General features: G+C 49.4%; 1 protein-coding gene across 1 annotated transcript in view; it reads left to right on the plus strand.

The window, feature by feature from the left end:
* The first annotated feature begins 13,332 nt into the window (after positions 1-13,332).
* Positions 13,333-22,446, plus strand: part of LOC135916521 (apolipophorins-like) — a 78,668-nt gene continuing 69,554 nt past the window's right edge. Inside the window, exon 1 of the mRNA XM_065449919.2 lies at positions 13,333-13,608. Coding sequence (XP_065305991.1) covers positions 13,554-13,608 — 55 coding nt within the window. The 5' untranslated portion in view covers positions 13,333-13,553. The remainder of the gene's footprint in view (positions 13,609-22,446) is intronic.

Below are 22,446 nucleotides of genomic sequence, written 5' to 3' on the forward strand. Positions count from 1 at the left end.
GCCCTGCAGGAACGGAGGACGTGAAGCGCTCTGCGTCCTATTCTGCCGTTCATGTAATTCCGACACGCAGCTTGTGAGTCGGTGAGTATTGTTAAGGACCTTTGGGATGGGTAGCCCTCCACTGCCACTAGAGCTACGGCTATTTCTTCAGCTTCCGTTACCGAGCAGTCCTTCATTGACGCGCTGCTGATCTCTTTGTAGTCCAGGCTTATTACTATCGCAGCCGTCTTTACTATGTTTGTTCCTGTTTGCTTGGCGTATACTGCAACATCTGTGTATACTGTTGTGTTTTTTGGCCAGGTACTTTTTGACGTATTTTGCCCTTGCGTCCCTTCGCGCCGTGTGGAGGTTTGGGTTTGGGGAACGAGAAAGGAGGCGAAGCGTCACGGAGAAGGAGGGTAGGTGGAGGCGCGCTGGGTTGACCTCCTCTGGCAGCTTCTATGGCTTCCGTGTGCGCTATGAGTGTACCGGCTCCGTCTCGTGATCGAGAGGCCGGGCGCCGAGCGAGAAGGACGTAGCACGACGCAAGTGGCGGCAGGCAGAGCGCGAGCCGGCCGACCCCGAAGTCGGCGCCAAGGGCCGGGCACGAGCGCAACAAGTCCGGCAAAAGGCGCGGGCTTGGCGTACCCAGGAGTCGCCAGAAGAGGAAGAAGGAAGGGAAAATGAATGGTGTGAATAGTACACTACGCATTTGCTCGAAATAATAAAGACTGTGTATTTCCTTGCAGTACCTTACCATCTTTCCTAATGGCACTTAGAACTTTATAAAGATCGAAAAATGGACATAAAACATTCAGAATAAATATAAGCTTAAAAAAAAGAATCGCCCCACACACAATCTAAGCATTTTTAAAACATTCGATGCGCAGTGCACACAAAGGGAACAGCACCCATACCCTTGCGCGTAACCCGCGTTCACGGAGTCAAACGTCACTATAACGTTTCTTTCCCACTGTGGGCCGTATTCGGCTCAGTTCCTGAAGTATGCTGCCTGGGCCGGAGAACACCGAAAAACAAAACAAGGCCGGGTGCTTCAGCTTTACTAAAACTTATGTGATGGGTTTTCGTGACGTCACGGATGCAGGGAGCATCCACTTGGTGGGGTGACCTTACAACCTAGAACATGTAGTAATGGTTTAATGTGGGTAAAATACGCCGATTTCTGCAGTCCAATAAGGTGCATGGCGCACCGTGAGGGGAAGTGGGAAAAAAAGATGGGAGGGAGGGAAGAGAGGGATAAGCAGCAGGTGTCTTGTCGTCCGTTCGTGGAGGAGGCCGATGATGAAGGCGGTGGCCGGTGGGGTGCGGGCGCTTTTCGGCAGGCTGCGATGCCGTTAGCCTCCACAAACTCCAAGAGGCTGTGGAGAGCTCGTAGGTTGGGGGGCGACGGGAACAGGAGGTCGCTGGCTGTTGCAGCGGGTAGGCCCTGATGCCTGTAGACAATGATCACCCCCTGTATCAGCGCTGGGCAGACACAGACAAGGTGCTCAAGGGTCTCGGGGTCTAGAAAAACCAGTGCTTCGGCGCAGTAATGTTTTCAATTTCCAAAGCGCAGGGGAGGGCAGTATTGGAGACACACAGGGCGAACATTGCGCGTGGAGCCAAATAAGTAAAGCACTGCCTACATAAACGATCTGGGGGAGCCTTCCGCTTTGCTCTGCACACGATGATTATTTTCGCCTCAATTTCTATTTATTGTCATGGACAGTCATAAAATATAAAAGTGAGGATAATGCACTTTAAGCTTTCATACTATCTTTTAACCTAACGTCACAAAATATAGGGTCATTGTAGGCTTGAAGCTACATCACTAAAGCAATGGGCAAGTTCGCCCGACAGGCGATGCACTGACAGCGATGGCACTGAGGCTCGTGCTTGAAATCCTCGCACGGTTTTCTATTATAGTACCGACTTTGCCACAGCTAGTTACAGGTACTGCATGGCAGTCTAAAATTTTTAGCTATATTGACGATCTCGCATAAGCTTTCCGCACAAGGTCCTTCTCCCAGGCCCTGCAGTGCGAGAATGCTTCTCACTTAAGTTTTCGCCGGAAAACTAAACGGAGAGCTTGAGGAGCGCAGGCAAGTATACGCGTACAAGAAACGTCAGCTGTTGACGCCTCGTGACGTCTCCCTGTGTGAGTCACGCAAGCCGAACCATAATTCTTATCTCGACGTGATGATTATAGCTGCTCGTGCCGTGACCTTGGCTCCGCTCGTCGGCACTGCAGAACATTGGCCATTACTTATCAGTGGCAAATTAAGTGCTGACTTAAACGATCACGATGGACGCGATCATCACTTTATCAAAATCGGCGGGCGCACGCGGAAGAAGAGTCCTCTGTTTCGCCTGGAAGGCGGAGCATCGATTGCGATAGCAAATTAGTGGACAGCTATACGAAGTGAGGATAGTAGTTTTATGGGCCGTGTAAACTTGTAAACATAGGCATACTATACTCGCGGACAACTTTCTGTGGCTATGAAGGGAAAGCTGCGTACGGGCGCGTGGCTGCTGCTCATGTGTAACCGTGCCAAATGTTCCGGCAGCGTTTGACAGTGCTTTTGCATGTTGCTCGGAACAGACGCTGAATCGACGCAGCTTGCACGTGCGACGGTATCGCGTTTGCCCAAATGCGGAAGGGAAAAGCCGCAAAATAAGTAAATGTTTACACGCAATGGTGTGTTGTCTTATTTAACTGTTGCTAATAAGGTGTTTGTGTTTTGTCTTCCCCAGCCTAAACTAACGTGGATTAAAACGCTGGACTTTTCAGAAGCGCTCTCACTTAGGCGCGCTTTGCCTCCGCAACTTTCTCTTCATCCACAGAAGCTTGTCCGCGAGTATAACCAAATTAACGAGCATGATGTCACGCGCTCACGAGCCAACATGAACACACCTCACGCGGTGACCCCGAAAACTCGCCTTCAAAACGCTGCAGTGAGGAAACGCGGCAGCAGCAGGGAGCGAATTTACCTTCGTGCAGCCGCTCGCATCAACACGAACTACGCCTTGAAAACACGGCGCAGCGCGGGCCGTCGCAAATGGCTATCAAGATACAGGGGTCCAGCCTGGCGGGCGCGGCCGCCCGAAGTAGACCCCCCCCCCCACCCCCACCCTTCCCCGAAGCCTTACGCGCGGCGGAAGGTGACGCGCTTCCTCCTCGCTTTCCGCTGTTGCGCGCGCGAGAGTGAGACGCGATCGCTGGCTCACCCTCGCAAGCTTTCACTCGCACATGCAGCATACGGCGCGTGGCGACGATATTATCGGCCGTGGACATTACACTGAACATAGCGGCCACTCCGACGCCGACTCCGACAGCAGAGATGCGCCTGGAGTGTCCCTATAAGGGTTATCGCAATAAAAAGCAAAACTCGACGAGCGTGGTCGAGCAACTACTGTGGTTCGTTTTGGCGTATTGATCATCACCTGGTAACTTGAGCATTGCGCAACTGGGCATGTGTGCCACTGGGTAAATGTAGCCCAATGGGTTACTTGGGCCCCTGGGTGTGAACAGCCGGGCGTATTCCACTGGTTATATGCGCCCGAATTGTGGAATCGGGACGTATGGGAATTTTTGGTGAATGCCCTGAAAAAGGTGTTCCACTAGGAGTGTGTTCAATTACACAAGCAAAACAAGAAACGAGAAGTCGGCAGCAGAAGCAGATGAGTGTGTGGAAAGGAGCTAGGTGAAAAAAAAAAAGATCTAGTCCAGAACGCGCATGAATTGGGCGAGGAGTGTTGAGCTATGCATAGGAGAGCATATAGTATGAAAGTGAAGAAAACTTCGCTTATAACCGATTCCTGCATGTGCGTTGGATCCGCCCATTTTTTTCCCGCCGTGACTGTTCGAGAATATATATATATATATCTGTCTGTCACCGCTACGGAGATCAGCGGCTTGTACTCCGCAGTGCACGCTCACACACACACACACACACACACACACACACACACACACACACACACACACACACACACACACACACACACACACACACACACACACACACACACACACACACACACACACACACACACACACACACACATGCGTATATACATATACTCCCAGTCACACACCATAGTTCCTCTAAAGTTCGTTTCTAATACTTAGTTCCCTTAGAGGAATGAAGTAGGTTGTGCATTGAACTGGCTTGCATGTAGAAAAGAACAGAGAAAAGGCCTCGTTTGAGTTTGCCGGAGCGCTGCGCGAGCCACATTGGACACGGATAGCGGGCTCGACTTTCAAGGCAAAGCCGGACGAGACACGGAAATTGCGCAATTTGTTTATTCGTCTCGTTTCCTCAACAGTTCGTCATCGTTCTTCGGGGGCTTCGTCGCAGCTCTCCTTGCGTCCTCTCGCCAACATTTGGCTATGGCGAAAAAAAAATAAAAAGGGGGAGATGAAATCGAAAGTGCGCGCGCGCGAGCACACACGCACGCACGAGACACGCACACGCAGTAGACATGCAGGGACATGCGCGCTATGCAGAAGCGTGTGCATACTCCTGTTGTGCGGCGTGTCGTCGCGCACCGCAGAGCTTTCTTGTTGATGACGTTGGAAGTGGCTATTCCTGTGTGCGCATGTGTTTGCGCGTGTGTACGAGTGTATGTACGTTTTGACGCGGTGAGGAGGACCGCGAATCGTCCACTTGAGCCGCGCACCGAGCCGGCTGACTTGAGGAGTCGTCGAGCCTATCTTATCCCCCAAAAAGGGCAACTCGCCGACAAGCGGTCACCGCTTGCTGTGCCCCGCAGAGCGAGAGAGAGAGAGAGAGAGAGAGAGCTTCATCTTTGGGCATCTCTTCTTTTGTCGGCTGCTCGGAACGAGGGGCTGTATGTCCTTTGCGCGCTCCATCCACCCCCATCCTCCTTGTCGTGTCGGTTCCACAGTCTGAGGAGGGGGGATGCGACGGCGCTCCAAGAAGGGGACATCGCTGCTTGTGTCGTTGAAGCCGATAAGGAGTCACCCCCTCCCCTCCGCCCCCTCTCTTCCCGACATATGTCAGAGAGGCGAAGCTCCCTTCTTGACACCGCTCTCGCGAATAGCAGTAGAAGCAGCAGCAGCAGCCTGCGGAGTGCCTGTACTCCACTATGGAGGTGGCTGAACTAGAGTCAAGGTCATTCTCTCCGGTTGGCACGAGCCACCGTCGACGTCCTGCCCGTTCGAGGCGTTTGCCGTTTAAGTCGTCGCCGTCGTCAAGGGGCGGGAAACAGGAGACGAGTTTTGCGTATCCCAATTCCAATTACGCGGTGACTCATAAGAGAGATGCAACTGATGTTCTGATGTTCCGATTAAGGTGCACAGGGCAAAAAAAAGAAAAAAAGAAAAGGTGACTGATTCCACGAACATGTGGGAATCAGTTAAGCCGAAGCTTTTTATACCTGCATACTATATTCCCTTCTACGTGGCTCAACTGTTCTCGCACAATGAACTCTATGACCCAATGTTGTTCACTTTGTCCGCATTAGGCTGCTACTGCTGCCGACGTCTTCACTTCTACGTAGCCGACTTCTTCAATTTCCTGTTGCCGACTTCTTCGTTTCCTACTTCTTGTTCTGCTTGTATATTTGATCACATTCCTAGTGACACATAACCTTTCTGGGGCATTGGCCAAAAAACGTTCATATGCCCAGTTGCACACACCGAGTGGCGCAAGCTGTCTATTCGGGCATATGATCAGTAGTACATGTCCAGTTCTACATACCCAGGGGTCCATCTGTTCTATCCGAGCTCATATGCCCAATAGGATATGCCTAATTACACGTACCCCTTGACCCAAGTTGTCTGTTCGGGCACGTAAGTCAACAGCATATGCCCAGTGACCGAAGTCGTCTTCTAGGCCAGACAGCAGCCAACTGCAAGTTGTCCATTTAGGGCACATACCCAGTAGCACACGTTGTCTGCTCGTCATGGATGCAGCCAGTGCATACCTAGTGAGCCAAGCTAGTAGACAACTTGGGTCACTGGGTGACAGAGGTTAGATACAAATGGACCAACCGGAAAGTGGGCAAACTTCTCAAAGAATGCTAATCGCATTAAAAAATTTTAACGTGGGGCTGAATGTAAACGTATAACATATCCCACTGCTAAGCAAAAAACAATGTAATAGGTCACTTTAGTACGGAGAGCGACGAAAAAGTAGCATAACTTTTTAATCGATGCACTAGCACGTCTGACGAGAAGTTGGAGACGTGTTTCTCCAGTCACTGGCTGTTAATCTCTTTTCTTTCTTGCATCGGAAGGCCCTCAACTCAACAATAACCGGCACATCTACTTGCAACAAATATGTTGCTTATTTTCATGATAGGGCACATCGTTTATAGCAGGTTAATATCCGTAATCGATTTTTTTTTCTATTTATGACGGCTGGCTGGCCGTGACATAAATATTCGGGCTACGGATCCCAAATTTTACAAGCGAACTCTCCCAGGCTTTCTTGAACCTGGCTGCTGGCTGCTGCTGCTGCTGCTGCTGTCTCGCCGAGCGGATCAGAGCAGATCAGAACACTGCGAGCAGAACAGCGCAGCAGTCTGATGCTCTAATCATTAGGCCACGATCGCACGCATACTTGCGTCGTGCTAACGCCAACAAGCTCTTCGCGATGGTCTCCGCGTGCGTCACTCTGCGTAGCACGGGTGCGCGATCGCGCATGGGCGCTCCATAGTTTCGTTTTTGCCAGAGGTGCGGGAACGGAGCCGATAAGTTTGTAGCATTCGATTAACCGCTTCGCGAACGATTCGCTTCGCTCAGATCCCAAGATATGCTTTGGCTCTGCATAATCTGTTTGTTTTTTTCCGCGAAGTTTCCCGCCGTGTTTCCAGGAAAATATATAAATTCGGAGGCCTTAAGAGCACTCGACGGCAGTCGGTGACTGTACACTGTAAAATAATTTACACCCTAAAAAGTGAAAAAGGGTGTAAATGTGTCTATAACTCACATCATTAGGGTGTTATCTATATAACGGACACCATAAGGGTGTGAGTTGTAGACACATTTACACCCTTTTTCACATTTAGGGTGTAAATTATTTTACAGTGTAGGGGACGCGCGAAGGCGCCCGCGTCTTCATATCAGCTGGACTCGGCCACGAAAGGCTGGTTGCACAACTTCTCTGCCCTTGACGACTACGGAAGCTGGCCGGGACATTTGACTGATCTCTTCTCTCTTTTTTTTTGCATCTTAACTTTTTTTTTTCATTTACCGGGGCGCGTCCTCGAGTTCATCGCTTCGCGCGGCGCGCGCTGCTGGCAGGCCGGCCGCCCGCCCGGAAACAGTGCTGACGAAATTATCGGAGAAAGCATGCAGGCGCCAGATTACGCAGCCGGGACCCCCGGCCGCGGCTGCCGAGGTGCATGCATGCTTCGGCTACGGGGATGCTGCGCGCACGTACCTCCCCACCCCCCCCCCCCCCCCCCACCCCCCGAAGTGTCTCGTAATGCACGCGACGCGTAAACATTTCTTTTTTTTTTCCGCCGTCTACTTCGTTCACTTCGAATATTTCAGTCGGTGAGCCGAGGTGGCGGAATCTATATTTACGACAGACCGTCACCTGCAGGAATGTACGAGACCGCGAGGAAGAAAACATAATATCGCAGATGCCAAGCATCTGTCGAGTCTTAAATAGCCGAAGTTAATAAGGGAAAAAGAAAAAAGAAGACTAAAGTAAGTCGCGGTCTCGACCAATTGTCCAACGGCTGGCATGTATGGGCTGTGGCGCGTTCCTTTGTTGTGTCACAAGCGGAGGACAGGATAGAGGCGGGGCCTTGAAAGCCTCGAGTTAGACGTAACGGCGTTTTATGCTAGATTGTGGGCTCCCTTCTGCACGCATGGAAATAATGTTTGGCCTGCATGTTCGTGGTAACATTATCAGCAGATCACGAATGTTTCCTTTCACCGTGTTAAAAAGTGTTGCAGTGACACTTGAAGGGACCTCCGACAGTATCAGTGCATTAAGCACCTCTTTCTACTCAGAGTGGGTACCGCTAATGGTAGGTAGCCAGTAGCGCATTGAGCACCCTGAAGCATGGTGTATTTTTTTTTGTGTGTGTAATCAGTGAGCGTAACTACTACTCGCTTGAGTGAGAAATAAGACTCGTTGGTGTAATACAAGTAAATGGCTGTCACGTGTTTTCAGTAAATTCGTGGCGGCTTTTGCGAAGCGACATCACAGTCACCGGACACAGGTTATGAGAAATAGACCAGTCATGCATTTACCACAACGAATGGAAGGGGGTGGGGAAGAAAACGAACTTTTGACTTTTTAGGAACACATAGAGTAAGCATTTCCCATATGCACTAGAACCGATGCTTCTCATAGATGGTCGATGGCCACTGCACAGAATGACCCTCTGAAACAGGAAAATTGTCTGCATGTCATGTCTGAGGTGGTGTTTTACCGCTCAGTACTGGTGAATGACTATTTCTATAGAATAACATGTTCCACAGGTTCAGTGGAACATGTGGAACAGTTCAGTGGTTCAGGTTCATTAATTCAGTGGCAATTTCACGGTAAATTTCACTTTCAGGTTCCGGATCCACGTTTTAAACCGCTTTCATCACGTTGCAAATTCTACTTCAAGAGTTCAATCGGCACACGTCCTGCCTCTTCCAGGAGCGAAGTACAACTGACAGTGGTCCAGATCGGATCACCGCCAGCTGCACTGTATATATACAGGGTGTCCCAGCTATCATGCACCGAGATTTAGAAATATGCAAATGCCACATAGCTGAACAGAACCAAGGTGATGTTGTTTGCCGTCGCTTGGAGATTGCAAAATTGCCGCGCGACTGGCCGCTTGAGGCACCTTGCGTGTATTCGCGAGCTTCTTTCGCGCTCGAAAAACACGTTTATGTAGCACGTCTTGAGCAACAGAAAGCTGTATCGGAAATGTTTCATGTTGCACTACAATTTTCTCAATGACACATTTAATCTTACTATCATATTTGAGAAGCTAATAAATTCAGACTATTTATGTAATTAGGCGAAATGCAAAGTTAATGTGGGTATCTCCAAGCGACGGCAAACAATATTACCTTGGTTCTGACCAGCTGCGTGGTATTGGCATATTTTTAAATCTTGGTGCATGATAGTTGTGGCAGCCTATATATATATATATATATATATATATATATATATATATATATATATATATATATATATATATATATATATAATTTCTAAGCTCTCCCATCTCCTCTCTACCTCTGCCACATAACCAGCCTACACTTCTTTTCCTCTTTGAGAGTACTAATTCTAACTAGTAAAAAAAGATTGTTCTCTATAAACCAAGGAAACAAAGCAATTCCACTAGGCCCCACAAGGAATGAGCTATTGGGTTAGTTGATGCCTGCTTAAGTGCATCAATAATGCTCGGCACTCTTGCTGAGCACGAGGTCGGTTAGTAACCCGAGCACCGGGTTAGTAAACCTATTTTGTCAAAAGTTATTCGGAGTGCTCCGCTGCAGCGTCTGTCAAGCACCCGTGTTGCCTTGGAGGCATTTCACCCCATTGGTCAATGAATCTGTAGCGGCGGCAGTATTCAAAGAGAGCACTTGCAGGTTGCGACGGGGATGTACTGAATTTACTTATCGCAGAGTGCTGCTATTTTAGGCATAAAGCGCTCACGGTACCCAGCATCTCCGGCTTATTTCGCATCTTCGCCCACGACAAAGTGCTAAATAATGACCGCCCGTGCTCGCGCGATGCCTATCTGCTTTGCCAATGCATTGGCTTCGTCGCCATATTTGAATCCGTGTCCCAGAATAGCGTGATAAATCAAACTTAGAAGCAAGAGTACTGCACTACGTCAGAGTAACGCGAGTAACACTTGTCTGCAATATACTTAAAACAGCCTTGCGTACAGCATACTTGATACAACCTTGCATACAGTATATACTTTAGACAGTCTTTAGACAAGCTTGTGACAGTTTAAACAAGCTTGTGTACAGTGTATTTGAGGCAACCTTGCGCACAGTATAGTTGAGACAATTTTGCTAATGCTATACTTGAGACAGCCTTGCATACAATGTAGTAGAGACAACCTTGCGCACCGTATACTAAAGACAACCTTGTGTACAGTATACTTGAGACAGTCTTACAGTATAGTTTAGACAAGCTTGTGCACAGTTTTGCCGAGGCAATCTTTCGTACAGTGTGCTCTAAACTAACTAGTTTACAGTGCACTAGAGACCGCCTTGCGTACAGTATACTTTAGATAAGCTTGTGTAGAGTGCAGTTGAGGCAGTCTTTCGTACAGTATACTGGAGACAGCTTTTCGTACAGCACTTAAGAGCTGCTTCTGTAGTAACTGCAACTGCGAAGAAATGTGAAATTGCGCAAAAAACTGTGGATAGGAAGCGTACAAGGTGCGCATGGAGCATTTGTGCACATTGTTGCGTTCTCCAGGGTAGCGTACCCCACCGCTGCGGAGCAGTAGTTGCGACGCCTGTTTCTTGACGCCCGACCTGTGTTTATGGGGTACGTAGCGTGGCGTCGTCGGCAGACTGCAGGCGTCCGGTGGACCATGGCGACCAGACAAGGACGAGACGATGGCTAGTGCTAAACTTGCACGGTTTATTCAATGGTTGGTGAAAGATGAGAAGAAGAGAATGAAGTGTAAAAGTACATTGCGGAGTCCCTTTAAATAGGCTCACTAAAATCGTAGGCGGGATCTTGTTTACGTCAACGTCACGTGACAGGCACTGAGTCTGGTTGTGGGTGGGCTGCTCCCACTTTCGCTGAGCCTGTAGGTCCGAGAATGGGCGGCTTGATCCTTTCTTCTAGGCGACGTTGGTTCGCAGAAAGTGTTCTCCTGAAGTGCTTGACAGTTCGTGGAAAGGGTCCCTCTTTTAGTCGCACAGTTTGTGAAAAGGGTTCTCACGCACACACACAAAGGTGCCTGTGAACACTGCGGAGCGCCAGCGAGAACGGCAACCCATCGAGCCAACCACGGCAAATTAGGCATCTATGCTTCGTTCCACTTAGGCATGCACACACACGAAGGGGCCTGGAAGCACTGCGGGGCATTTGCCAGACCGGTCATCCACTCGAGACAACCTTGGCAAATTAGGAATCCATCTTTCGTTCCGGTTGAGCAGGGTCATTCGAGCGTCCTTTTTTCCCGGGATGTTATACGCTAACCGCAACAACATGTATGCTGGCGAGCAAGTTTTGCGCCCACGGCATCATCAATACTTTAGTTTTCTCTAACACAGCCTTGCAACCTTGAGTTGTATCGATCCTTGCATTGATAGAACACGCCTAAGCTTGTTCGTTTTACTTCAGCCCGCATGATCAGTCTGCGAGGAGACATTTTAACGCGATAGCGTTAAGGAGCCCGTGTCGCGAAAAATCCGGCGATGGCGTCTGGCGTCGTTTCGGCAGAAAGACTTTCGAGCCACCCATACTCTGGCCCTCCATGTGACGCAAGGAATTTACTGAATTGAATTTCTCAAGCTGAAACATGTGGAAAAACCGTAAACGATGTCTTACACACAAGCTGCAAACATAATAGCTCTCAGATTGTGCCTTGACTATACGAGAAAACATAATTCTGTTACGCGAAAACTCAAAGAAACCCTTTTTCCACCGTTTCGGCCATTCACCGATGGGTGTCTTGGAGGCCACGGAACGGTGCGCCCGATTCCTTGCAATACCTCCAGCTGGCGCTCGCCTCAGTCGCATCGCGGCACACGCAAGAGGCCGCGTTTTTACCACAGTGCCCGCCTTTGTGCATAGCGTTCGCGGCCAGCGTTTCCCGGTAAACATTACGGTTACATGCGCTCCAGTAGCTGGGAAGGATGAGAAGCTGCAGGGGTCTTTGAATGCTATCGCGTTCCACTCTTAAAGGCGAAGCTTAAGCATCCTCCAAATTTTTTCACGGCACCATTGAACTCCAAATTCTCAAGTGTGCAGGGACATGCCTCTCGTGAAGGTGATGAGAACTTCGGATAACTTCATCTTTACACCTAAGCTGTCGTGCGTGCAGTCGAGATTTGACACGAGAACGTTGTTCCAGCAAACGAGGTCTATTTACAATGAATACTGATACCAAGATTCACTTTGTCAGTCATCTTTCCTCGCAACGCTAAATATCTTTCAACCTAAGAAAGAGATAATGACATTCTTTAATGGATTCTGGAGACGCTTGCCTGGCCGTACGCCTTGAGTATAATACTACACCAGATGTTAGATTTAATACTTGAAATTACGAAGTCTCACATATTTTACGCTACGCAAGCACACACAACCGCAAGCAACTAGAATGATCGATGCCAGTGTACCTGATGAACACAGAGATTATTTGCTTTTCGCTATCAGCACTGCTGTGATGTCCAGTACACGATACAGCTCAACTTGCAAATTTTTATACATTTACCAATTTTGGTTGGCGCGTGGATTCGCTGTGCAATAGAATACTATGTTATTGCCATGGTGCTTATCCGGAACCAACTTGTGGCATTTTAGTTAGGTTAGTTCAGGTTAGGTTTACTCTTTCTAGAGCCGAGTATACGACCCGGTTCCCGTTTGTCGCTTCGCTTGCAGACATAATCGGCGTGAACGCCTTAGCCGTTGCGTAAGGGTTTCGAAACTTTTAGGCAGCACCGTACTGCTCGTTTTCGTGCACCCGTACTACTCTGTGACGGGACCGCATTTCTGTCGCGCACTATCTATTTTTGAGCTTTGTTTCTTCATCACGTCCGAATACGTAACCCGCACGTTTCCTGAAATTCGCTTCTCGAGCGACGCCTTTTCTGAAGCCAGAAAGACGGAAGACATGGCAGCGCTTGTTATTTGGAAACCCGATGCAACCCTGGCTCTGTTCAAGTATCAACGAGATAAGGAACATGCGACAGGCACCCTAGAAACGTTTATACACATTGTTTCACTTTGTAAAGGGATTCGCTCGTGTATAGGAAGGCAAATTCCTGCGAAGATTTGGTGTCAGGCGCTCCTCCAGCTACAGCCCGGCTTACTACGTAACAACTAAAAACAGGGACCAAGCGTTGAGAGCACCACAGACGATAACAGTCACAGTCAAGCCCCGCGCAAACTTTGGGTTACTGAACTCTCTCGAGTTCCTGCACTGGGGTGGGGTTGGTGAAGGCCCGGGCGCGGGCCTTTCGGCTGCACTATCGCGTCGTCTTGAGGAAGCGGCAAGAAGAGGGCACGGTTCCGTCGACGCCACTGACCAACGAGGAGGGGGACGTCCCGCGGCCACGTGATCGGCCCAACTGGCCAATGGCGGCCTTCGCGCGCACCTAGACCGTCTCCCTCGGCGCGTTTTAAAAGCCGCCGGCTCGACGACAGCGGCGGCCGTGATTGAATCGAGAGCATCCTTGTTTGGACATGCCCGAGTAAGCCGCGTTGCGCAAGCCAGCAGCAGCTCCGTCGACGACGCCGACACCAGCGCCGTCTTCGCGCCTAGCGGCCGCCACGAGTCGACACCGCACCCCCACCTCCTCTCGGAGAGGGCCCTGCGGAGTGCGATAGCGGCAAGGGATAAGTGGCTGCGGGTCGGGTGCTTGGGGCTCAGTGGACCTTTGAAGCACCATGCTGATCAGGCTCCTCGCACTGTCCTGCTGGGCAGTGGCTACCTGCCACGCAGGTGAGTACCCGGACGCTTCGGCGACAGTTCTTGTTCTCGAAGCTTCACGGATATCGTGAGGCCTGGACGACCGGGAAAGCGGTCATTAAGCAGTTCAGTATACTTAGGGAATATTTGCGGCTCTTCTCGTGGTCAAGATTCCGGGCAGATTCGTGATCAGTTCCTGTGGCTCAGAAGACTAGTGAAGTGGCTAATTAGTTCTGTATAATGGCAAAACGTCGCCCCGGAAAGGCGTTGGTTGGTCCTTGATTCGATTCCCGGGCCAGGATGAATTACTTTTCTTTTTTAATTGCGAAGCTTTCTTTTTGAGAAACTCCCTTTATAGCTTCGTGCCGCTCTCGAGCAGATGACTTTCTTTGATCTGAGGCCTTGGTGAACGAAAATTTGCGTCTCGAGTCATGGACAACAAAGACGAGTACAACGAGCTCAACGTAGAATTTCGTTAATTTCTGTGCTTCACCTTCGAAGAGTGTTTTTACTCTGGAAGCGAGGAAGGTCGTCGGGGAGTGTCTGGTCGAGCATTTGCTCCGATGTCGCAAAACGGTTCAAAGCGATGCACTCATTCCATAGTTTCTTTTTTGACTTCTGAGTGAGTTCGATTTGTGATTTCAGTGGGTACTCAGTCGCACGTCTCAGTATGGTTAGAAAGCGAAGAGAAAGCATAGACTAACAAAAGAAGATTACCGACCTGTGCCTACATGGCACAAATTTCAATGGCAGTACCTACGCTACGATTTTTTTCCGAGTGCTTTCTAGGAAATAGCAGAAAGTCATTTTGGAGTCACTATGAAAACGTACAAAAAATGGCGCTGCTAAATTCAGAGCATTTTTGCAATTGAACGCGTTCATCCTCTCCTTTGCAAGAAATTTAGCTTGATCCGAAGGCGCAAGTGGTGGCCTGACATTTACAGTTCTTTGAATCGTATCTAGCAAACAGAGAAGACTTCACCCAACTGTCTGGCCTACAGCTATATGAATGTGGCGAGCGCGTTAGCATTTCTTTTACAGAAAGCGCCAAAATGCAAACGAGATAACTTATTTTCTGTGGCGGGAAGCTATATACCCTCCCACTAGAAAGAAAACGTGTTATAACGTTTCCCTGTTTCAAGCTGCCTCAAGCTGCCTGCCAACTGTCAATGTATTTGGGAAAACTATTGAATCATTGTCCCTTTTGCTGGCGGTCTCCTGGTTAACAAGTTACTGTAGCACCACGGAATAGGGTAAGCGGTCGAGAGTAGTTGCTTGCAACTTCGTACAGAGTAAAAAATTACAAATATTTTAGAATTACAAGGCCACAGCAATACTGGTAACACCGAATAGAGGCCACGAAGACTGCACCAAGTCTACTGTTTCGAGTTCCAACTACTTATTTTATCAAAACTTGTGATGGCATGGCTGAGCGCTCCTGTGACTCAAATGCCCTTCTTAAAGCTCCACGCTCGTTCCGTTCCTTTGATTCACCATATTAGGTTGAATAGTTCTGAAGCACGCCTGTTTGTGATGGGCAATGTCAAGGATTAACGAAAAACTCAGGTATTTTACCGTGTTATCTTCGTGTTCGCACTTCGCAGTAGGTTATCTATTTGCTCAATTTAGTATCGATCGTGTGAGGCACGAAAAACGTTGTCAACGGCTTTGTGAGCCTAATATAACGGTCGAAGAAAAAGAAAAAATCATTCCTCATGTTCAAGACCAACTTCGATCCGCTCGTTCACTAGCAGGCTAGCCGGTACGCGTAGCGAATAAAATTAGATAAGCTGAATCGCAATTCAATTTTATATGGACATCAGAGCTCGTACTCTTCACAAGCAAGTGCATAATGTAGAACAGGTGTAAACCGGTCAGCAGCTATTCGTAACACCATTTCCCCAGATAAGCACACTTCACACTTGAGGCTGTGCAGCTTACAAGCGTGCTTTTAGATGCCACTATGCGAGAACACTGTTCTGACTTAACTGGAGGTGTTGTCTTCGCAAGAGAGAAGCGCCTTTGGGTTTTCTTATCTTTATACCTCACTTCACATTCTCTTACTATTTTCGAGGTTGTCTGTAGAAGATGTTAGTACTCCAAAAAGCAACTTCAACTTCTGGCGCCGGCAAGAACATATACATAAATAAAAAAAACATTATTCAAAAGTCCGACACAAATTACACGGCGCACGCTTGCCTGCAAAGTGTGCCTACAAAGCGTACCTGTTATGACGTCTGAAGACAGTCCCGTCGCGGTACTATAGACCATTTCATCTAAGCAACAGCTCTCAAGCTGCAGAACAAACATAGCATAAAGAAGAAGAAAAAGAAGCCTTCGCAGATCTGTACAAATCCGGGTAGGTTATGCATTGAAAACATCGGAGTTGTGTATGAGAGTTCTCACATGTTTGGGAAGTCAGAGGTGTCTGTTTTGCCATTGCCTGAAATTTACCTAAGTACCTGCAAACGCTTCACTGTATGCGGTGCGAGTCATCCGCTATATCCGAGTTTTGTACTTTCATAACACGATGCATATTCCTGTATGCTGTGTCGGCTTACTGCGCTGGCTTCGCCCTGCACAGTGGGCATGTACAGGCAACCTCAATATTTTACGGAACACGAGGTCTCAGAAAAAGCTGAATATCGGCGCAGCCTCACAGCGCAGTCTAGTATTCGCATTTGCAATCTCTGCTAACATATGTGAACAACATTGTGATGTTCTGTTTTACTGACTACTGTTAAGGCTGCTCGGAAATTGAACGTTTTCTGAGACCCCATGGTCAGTAAACTTCTTGTGGTTGACTGTAACTCCTCTGTATAACGACCACGTCGCCACACGTTGCTGCCGCATGCAGACCGAAGTGTAACTTCCCTATACAGCTCCTTTATAAAATGAGGAGTCAAAATGACGGCAGACTCCGTTCGGAAGAGGAAAGAGTGAAACAGTCGGTAGACTCCTTTGTACAGTTATATGACCCTGGAGTGGAATCTGCAGCTAGCGCCAGCCAATCACGAACGTGATCGTTTAATGAACATGAACCGATACGCCGCGCATTCCTCTGCGTCGTGGGACATCTTGTGCTTATTATTCAGCACAGTATCGAGCGTAGCCCAGTGTTGCCACAGCTACTGAGGTTTTCAAATTCTGAGTGATTCAGGGACAAAGCTTCAGAATTTACAGATATTTGGCGTGTTCCAGAAAACCAATAGCGATACAACTTTCTTATGTAGATAACTACTAAAACCTGATCGACTTTTACTGCGCCCGAACAACGAACGATGTATGCTCCTTTTTTTTGGGGGGGGGGGGGGGACGAGGGGGGCTTGAGCATAGATAAGACACACTTTACGCTTGAGGGTTCAGGTACCATCTGTCATCCGGCAGCCTTCCATGACTGGTTTGAAGGTTCGACGAAGGCGTCTTTTTCACATTTATGGTGTGTCAGATTTCCTTTGTTCTATGTGATTTTTCAAAGCATGCAGATCATTGTATCGTGTTTCTGCTTCATGGACGACACATTGTGGAACTGACAATAATGACAATAAGCACTTCTTCGGCGAGAGCAAAAACTTCGTTTAAGATACTTCTTTCTCCTGCAAGATGTCCTGATTTCTACTGAATGTTCAAGCGAAAATGTACAATTTTTTATGACCCGTAGCAACACCAGCGTAGCATCAAAGCCCGGAACACCGTCTTATGAATTCTACACTGTAACAAATGGAATCGTTGCAACACCTTTTGAGGGAGTAACACCATGTCCAACTCCATTTTCGAAAGTTACACCCATAAAAGAAGTTTACACCCTGTGGGTCGTATCTTGTCCCACAACAATAATCGGCATCTGTCTTGCCCGCATTTCTTTTCTTTAACGCTGCGAGCCCGGTACTTACAAGTCACGAACGGCTTGCGCGTTATCCGCGTGGCACAGAATTCTTGACAGGAAAGTATCGAGCGCTGGGTTTTCAAGAAACGCAAGCCATGCAGATGACGATTATTGTTGTGGGACAAGACAAGATCCAGAGGGTGTAAACTTTTTTAAGAGTGTATAGCACTCCCCACTAAAGGAAGTTCAATACAATTGGGCACAACGGGAGTGAACTAGCCGCGACGAGGAACACGGGTACTCCCCAACTTTCCTACGGGTGTTTCTCGTGGGATGAATGCTTACTCCCGCGAATAGTTCTAAAGATAGCGCTCCCTTCGTCCGCAAAGCGTGGTATTTCTGCGCCAGATCGTAACTTTGAGTGATTTGATTGATTGACTGATGGAATAGAACGCGTTTATCTTCATCGCAAGGATAAAAATGTAACGTTCCAAAAACGGGGTTATAACGTCCCAAAGCGACCCAGAAGTTGTGAGGGACGCCGTGGTGCGCTCCGGACGTATTTCTTGTTTTTACTTTACTTATTTTGCAAAAAGGGTGAGGGGGGCGATTAATGGGCACAGAAAGATCGGGAGGCAGCCAGAGCGGCGGGGAATCGAACCCGGGACCTAGTTCACATCACCATATAGGACTCCGCCCTTGCTGAGAACGCCGTGCACTGTAGCGAGCTCACATTATAGTGAAATGGGAGGGGGGGGGGGGAGGGGGCTTTAAGATACGGTATTTGCGACCTCATTTCCGAGTCGAGCAAACGCCGCATGCAAGTTCGGCCACTTCCACTCTTTTCTATCCCTTCCCCCCCTGTGCAGCGCGGTTGAGGTGTCCTCATCTGAGAGATAATTGAGAGAATTACTGCGCTGCACTTTACCCCATGTTTCTTCCTTCCCAAACAAGAATCTCTCTCTCTCTCAGGCGCTTCCCCTCTCCCAACATGCACGCGTGTACGGTTCACGCGCACGCGGCGTCCTCGTCGTCCTGCCACTTGACTGCGAACTGTTGTCGTCTGTCGAGACGCGACGATTTGGCAACCGCTGCCAACTAACGTCGCTGCATAGCGATGCCGACCGACTCTCCTTTCGGGAGCGTGGCTGGGCCGGCGACCGTTTGATGGAGATAAGGGGTCTCGACGATTGTCGGGGGGTGCGCGCGCGCCGCGTCCACTTGTCGTTTGCCGACGTTAGCGTCGCGCGGAGCGGCTTCTGTGCGATGGGATCGGCTCTTCGTTGACGGCGGTTGACAATGACGAGAAGAGAGAAAAAAAAAGAAACGAAACGAGAACCTCTTCGATTGGATTTGTCGCGTGCCCTTATCAGCGGCGGCTCTCTTCTCAGCGGTGCGCCCGCGTTCGGAGACGGTGTTTGCGTCCTACCGCCGGCCTTCCTGCCCACTCGAGCAGATCGTCGTATGCAAATGATGGCGCTTCATGTATAGATATCTACGTCTGCGCGGGCAAGCTTGCGGCCCGGCGTCTGTGTGTTGCGAACATCTCCACACACTTTCACTCGTCGGCTAACGGAGATGTGTGTGTGTGTGTGTGCGTGTGTGTGTGTGTGTGTGTGCGTGTGCGTGTGTGTGTGTGTGTGTGTGTGTGTGTGTGTGTGTGTGTGTGTGTGTGTGTGTGTGTGTGTGTGTGTGTGTGTGTGTGTGTGTGTGTGTGTGTGTTTATTGCGCGTAGGGTGTTGATGCGAAATAAGATGCCCGCTGCGAAAGACGTGCAAAAGACACTTTGATGCAAATAGCGCGTATGAAGCTGATACAGAGGTATGTATACGCGCTGCGCTCTGAACGCAGCTATAGCTTTTTGTAAATACGTGCACTTTCTCGTCTGAATGCGACTAGCTCTCTCCTACGTTAGCCCCACAAAACTCATGCACCGTTGCACATGCTCTCCTGGAGAATCTGCAAAAAAAAAAGAAAAGACCTTCAGCATGCGTACCTACGACACCTTGTGTTCCCCGAAGAATCGGTTATAGACGCAAAGAAACGTCACGTCTCCTTATCGCATTCTTAAGACATACTGGTTTGATGGACATGTGGAACGCGGCAGTGGTATTGTAAGAGATGCTCGGGCGCAGCAATTTCCTGCCTCGATCGCCAGGCTAAACCCGCCTGTTGCTACAACCCACCACCACCACCATGCACATGAAAAAAAACTGGAGCTTGTTCACCTTCACTTCTGGTCATAAAACTCACATTCGCATATACATAAAAAAAACACACAGCAGAAACACATGCTTGCTTGAATTTTGGTAAACGTTAAAGAACCGCACTGGTAAAAACTAATCAGCAGCCATCCGCTAAACGGCATCTATGATCTAGCGTATGTATTGATTCGGCAGATAAGTAAACTTAAATCAGTAGCGTTTAATGTATGAATGTTCCTGCGCAGTATATGGCGCGATGAATAACCGTGTATTAATCAGCATATGTGAGAGCGAACGGTACGGAGTGAGTGAAGGAGAGGGAGAGCTAAGCCAGGAACTCCAGCGAGAGCACACAGCAAGAAAAACTATAATATTGTTACGCATGACGAAAACGAAGACCAGTGAACGTGCTTGCGGTCCCGGGTGGAGGAAGGAAGAAGAGGACGACGCTCAGTGGATAAACCAGCTGACCGCTCTTGCGCTCACCTCCGCGACTTCAAGTAAACGGTCCCCTTCATCCGTAAGGGTTACAAACGGTCTCCTTCGCACGCAACAAAGTGGTGGAGGTGCTGGGTAACGCTCCCAACAACGGAACCATCACTGCCGCAGCTTCGTCGAAGCCGTCGACTTGCCGGCCTCCCGCCATCAGCCGTGACCATCTTCGACATGCCAGAAGAAGGAGCCACCCCGAGGGCAGCGCCTAGCAGTCCACTGCCATACTACCGAGTTCCACCCACCTTCGGAGGCAAAGCGGGGGAAGATGCCGACGAGTGGCTCGTCCACTATAAACGAGTGAGCAAATCCAACGGGTGGGATGCAACCGCTCAGCTCACCAATGTGGTGTTCTCCCTGACCGATACCGCCCTCGTGTGGTATGAGAACCACGAGGACGCGCTTACGACGTGGGAACATTTTGTGGACGAGCTAAAGGCTTGTTTTGGGGACTCAGTCGCCAAAAAGAAGCGTGCGGAGCAGACACTGTCTCAACGGGCGCAGCTACCAGGTGAGACATGCACAACATATATCGAAGAAGTATTAAAGCTGTGCAAGGTGGTCAGTGCTCGCATGTCAGAAGAAGATAAAGTCGGACATTTGCTGAAAGGAGTGGCTGAGGATGTATACAATTTTCTAATTGGAAAGGAGAGCCTCAGTTCTGTGTCTGACGTCATTCGGCACTGCAGGACTTTTGAAACGCTCAAGATGCGTCGGATTGCGCCAAAGTTTGGTCGATTGGCAAACGTGACGACGGTTGCCAGTGTGGACACGAGTCCCTGCCTCGACCTTCCTTCCACCATCCGACAGATCGTCCGCGAGGAACTTTCCCGCCGCGAGGAGTTGCATTCAACTGCTGACCACCATGGCCTGTACACGTCACGTGAGGCTATGACGACGCCACATTCGGCCCCTTGGCAACCGATGGTTACCGCAGCGGCCGTAGAGTACAGCGCAGCCCCACAGCCGAGGATGACAACACGCCCTCCGACTCCGCGCTATGACCAACGCGCTCAACGCACGCCTACTCGACGCCCGATGTATCGTCGTGACACACGCCACGAACCAACCCACTACACGCGGGAAAATGATAATATCCGCTTCATCGACGAACAACCAAGGTTTCGACCTCTCCCGGTGTGTTATTCCTGTGGTGTCCCGGGTCATATATCGCGGTTTTGCAACCAGCGTATGACTACGTGGTATGGCCAGCCCTCAGAGTTTTCTCGGCCCTCCGAATGGTCACACGGTGCCCCGTGGCCAGCACACGTATCATCTGGCGACGAGTATTGGCCGAGAAGCTCCCGGAATCGCTCCCCGGCATCTGACAGGAGTTTGACACCCCCACCGCAACGTCGTGCTCCCCGTTCTCCCTCACCGCGGCATCGCACCACGTCCCCTTCGTCACCGGAAAACTAGCTAGCGCGGCCGATGGAGGTGAGGTCGCTGGAGACGTGCTACTGACAGAAATACCTCCTGTGTTGATGCTGAAAAACAAAGTGCGCGTGCTTGTAGATAATGTCCCTGTGATGGCTCTGGTGGACACAGGCGCAACAATTTCCGTCATGAGTGTCTCGTTTAAACACGTGTTAGGGCGAAAGGTTTTGTTTAAATGGGACGAAGATTCAAAGTTCTGTGGAGTGAGTGGTGAGCCATTGCGACCTATTGGTGTGTGTAGTGCTGACGTATTTTTGGGAGGCCATGTTATTACGACAGAGTTTGTAATTATTCCTCGGTCGACTCATGATGTTATTCTCGGCATGGACTTCTTGCGGGAGTGTGGTGCTACTGTCGACTGCCGCACAGGAAAAGTATTCTTAAGTGGTAGGATTCCATCAGGACTCCTGGAGAACCCTGTAGATCGCGAAACTGCACTGTGTGTTTGTGGTGATACGGTCATACCTGCATCATCTACAGTTTGCGTTCCCGTTGTCTGTTGCGGCGCCGATTCCGACTGCTTCGAAGCTACCGTAGAACCGATGCACTTTAACTGTATGAAGAAGAATGTGTTAGTGCCACATTGTGTGGTGTCGATCAAAGGTGGACGCACTGGCTTATGGACCGTAAACTGTTCTAAGGAGCCCGTTATGCTATCAGATGGCATGAAATTAGCCTTCGCCAGGGAACACGCGTCCTTATCAGTGGCTGAACTTACAGATGTGCCGGAAGAACCTGACGGCCACAGTTCGGAAACGGCCCTTTTGTCGATGGTAAATAAATCGCTCAGCACGAGTGAACGCCGAACGTTAGTGGGTGTGCTTTCGAAGCACGTTTCGGTATTCGACTTTGCGCAGAAGGACAATATACCTGCAATCCCTGCGTCTCGGACGCGCCATACCATCAACACGG

The sequence above is a fragment of the Dermacentor albipictus genome, chromosome 9 (genome assembly GCF_038994185.2).
Source record: "Dermacentor albipictus isolate Rhodes 1998 colony chromosome 9, USDA_Dalb.pri_finalv2, whole genome shotgun sequence".
Classification (NCBI taxonomy): Eukaryota; Metazoa; Arthropoda; class Arachnida; order Ixodida; family Ixodidae; genus Dermacentor; species Dermacentor albipictus.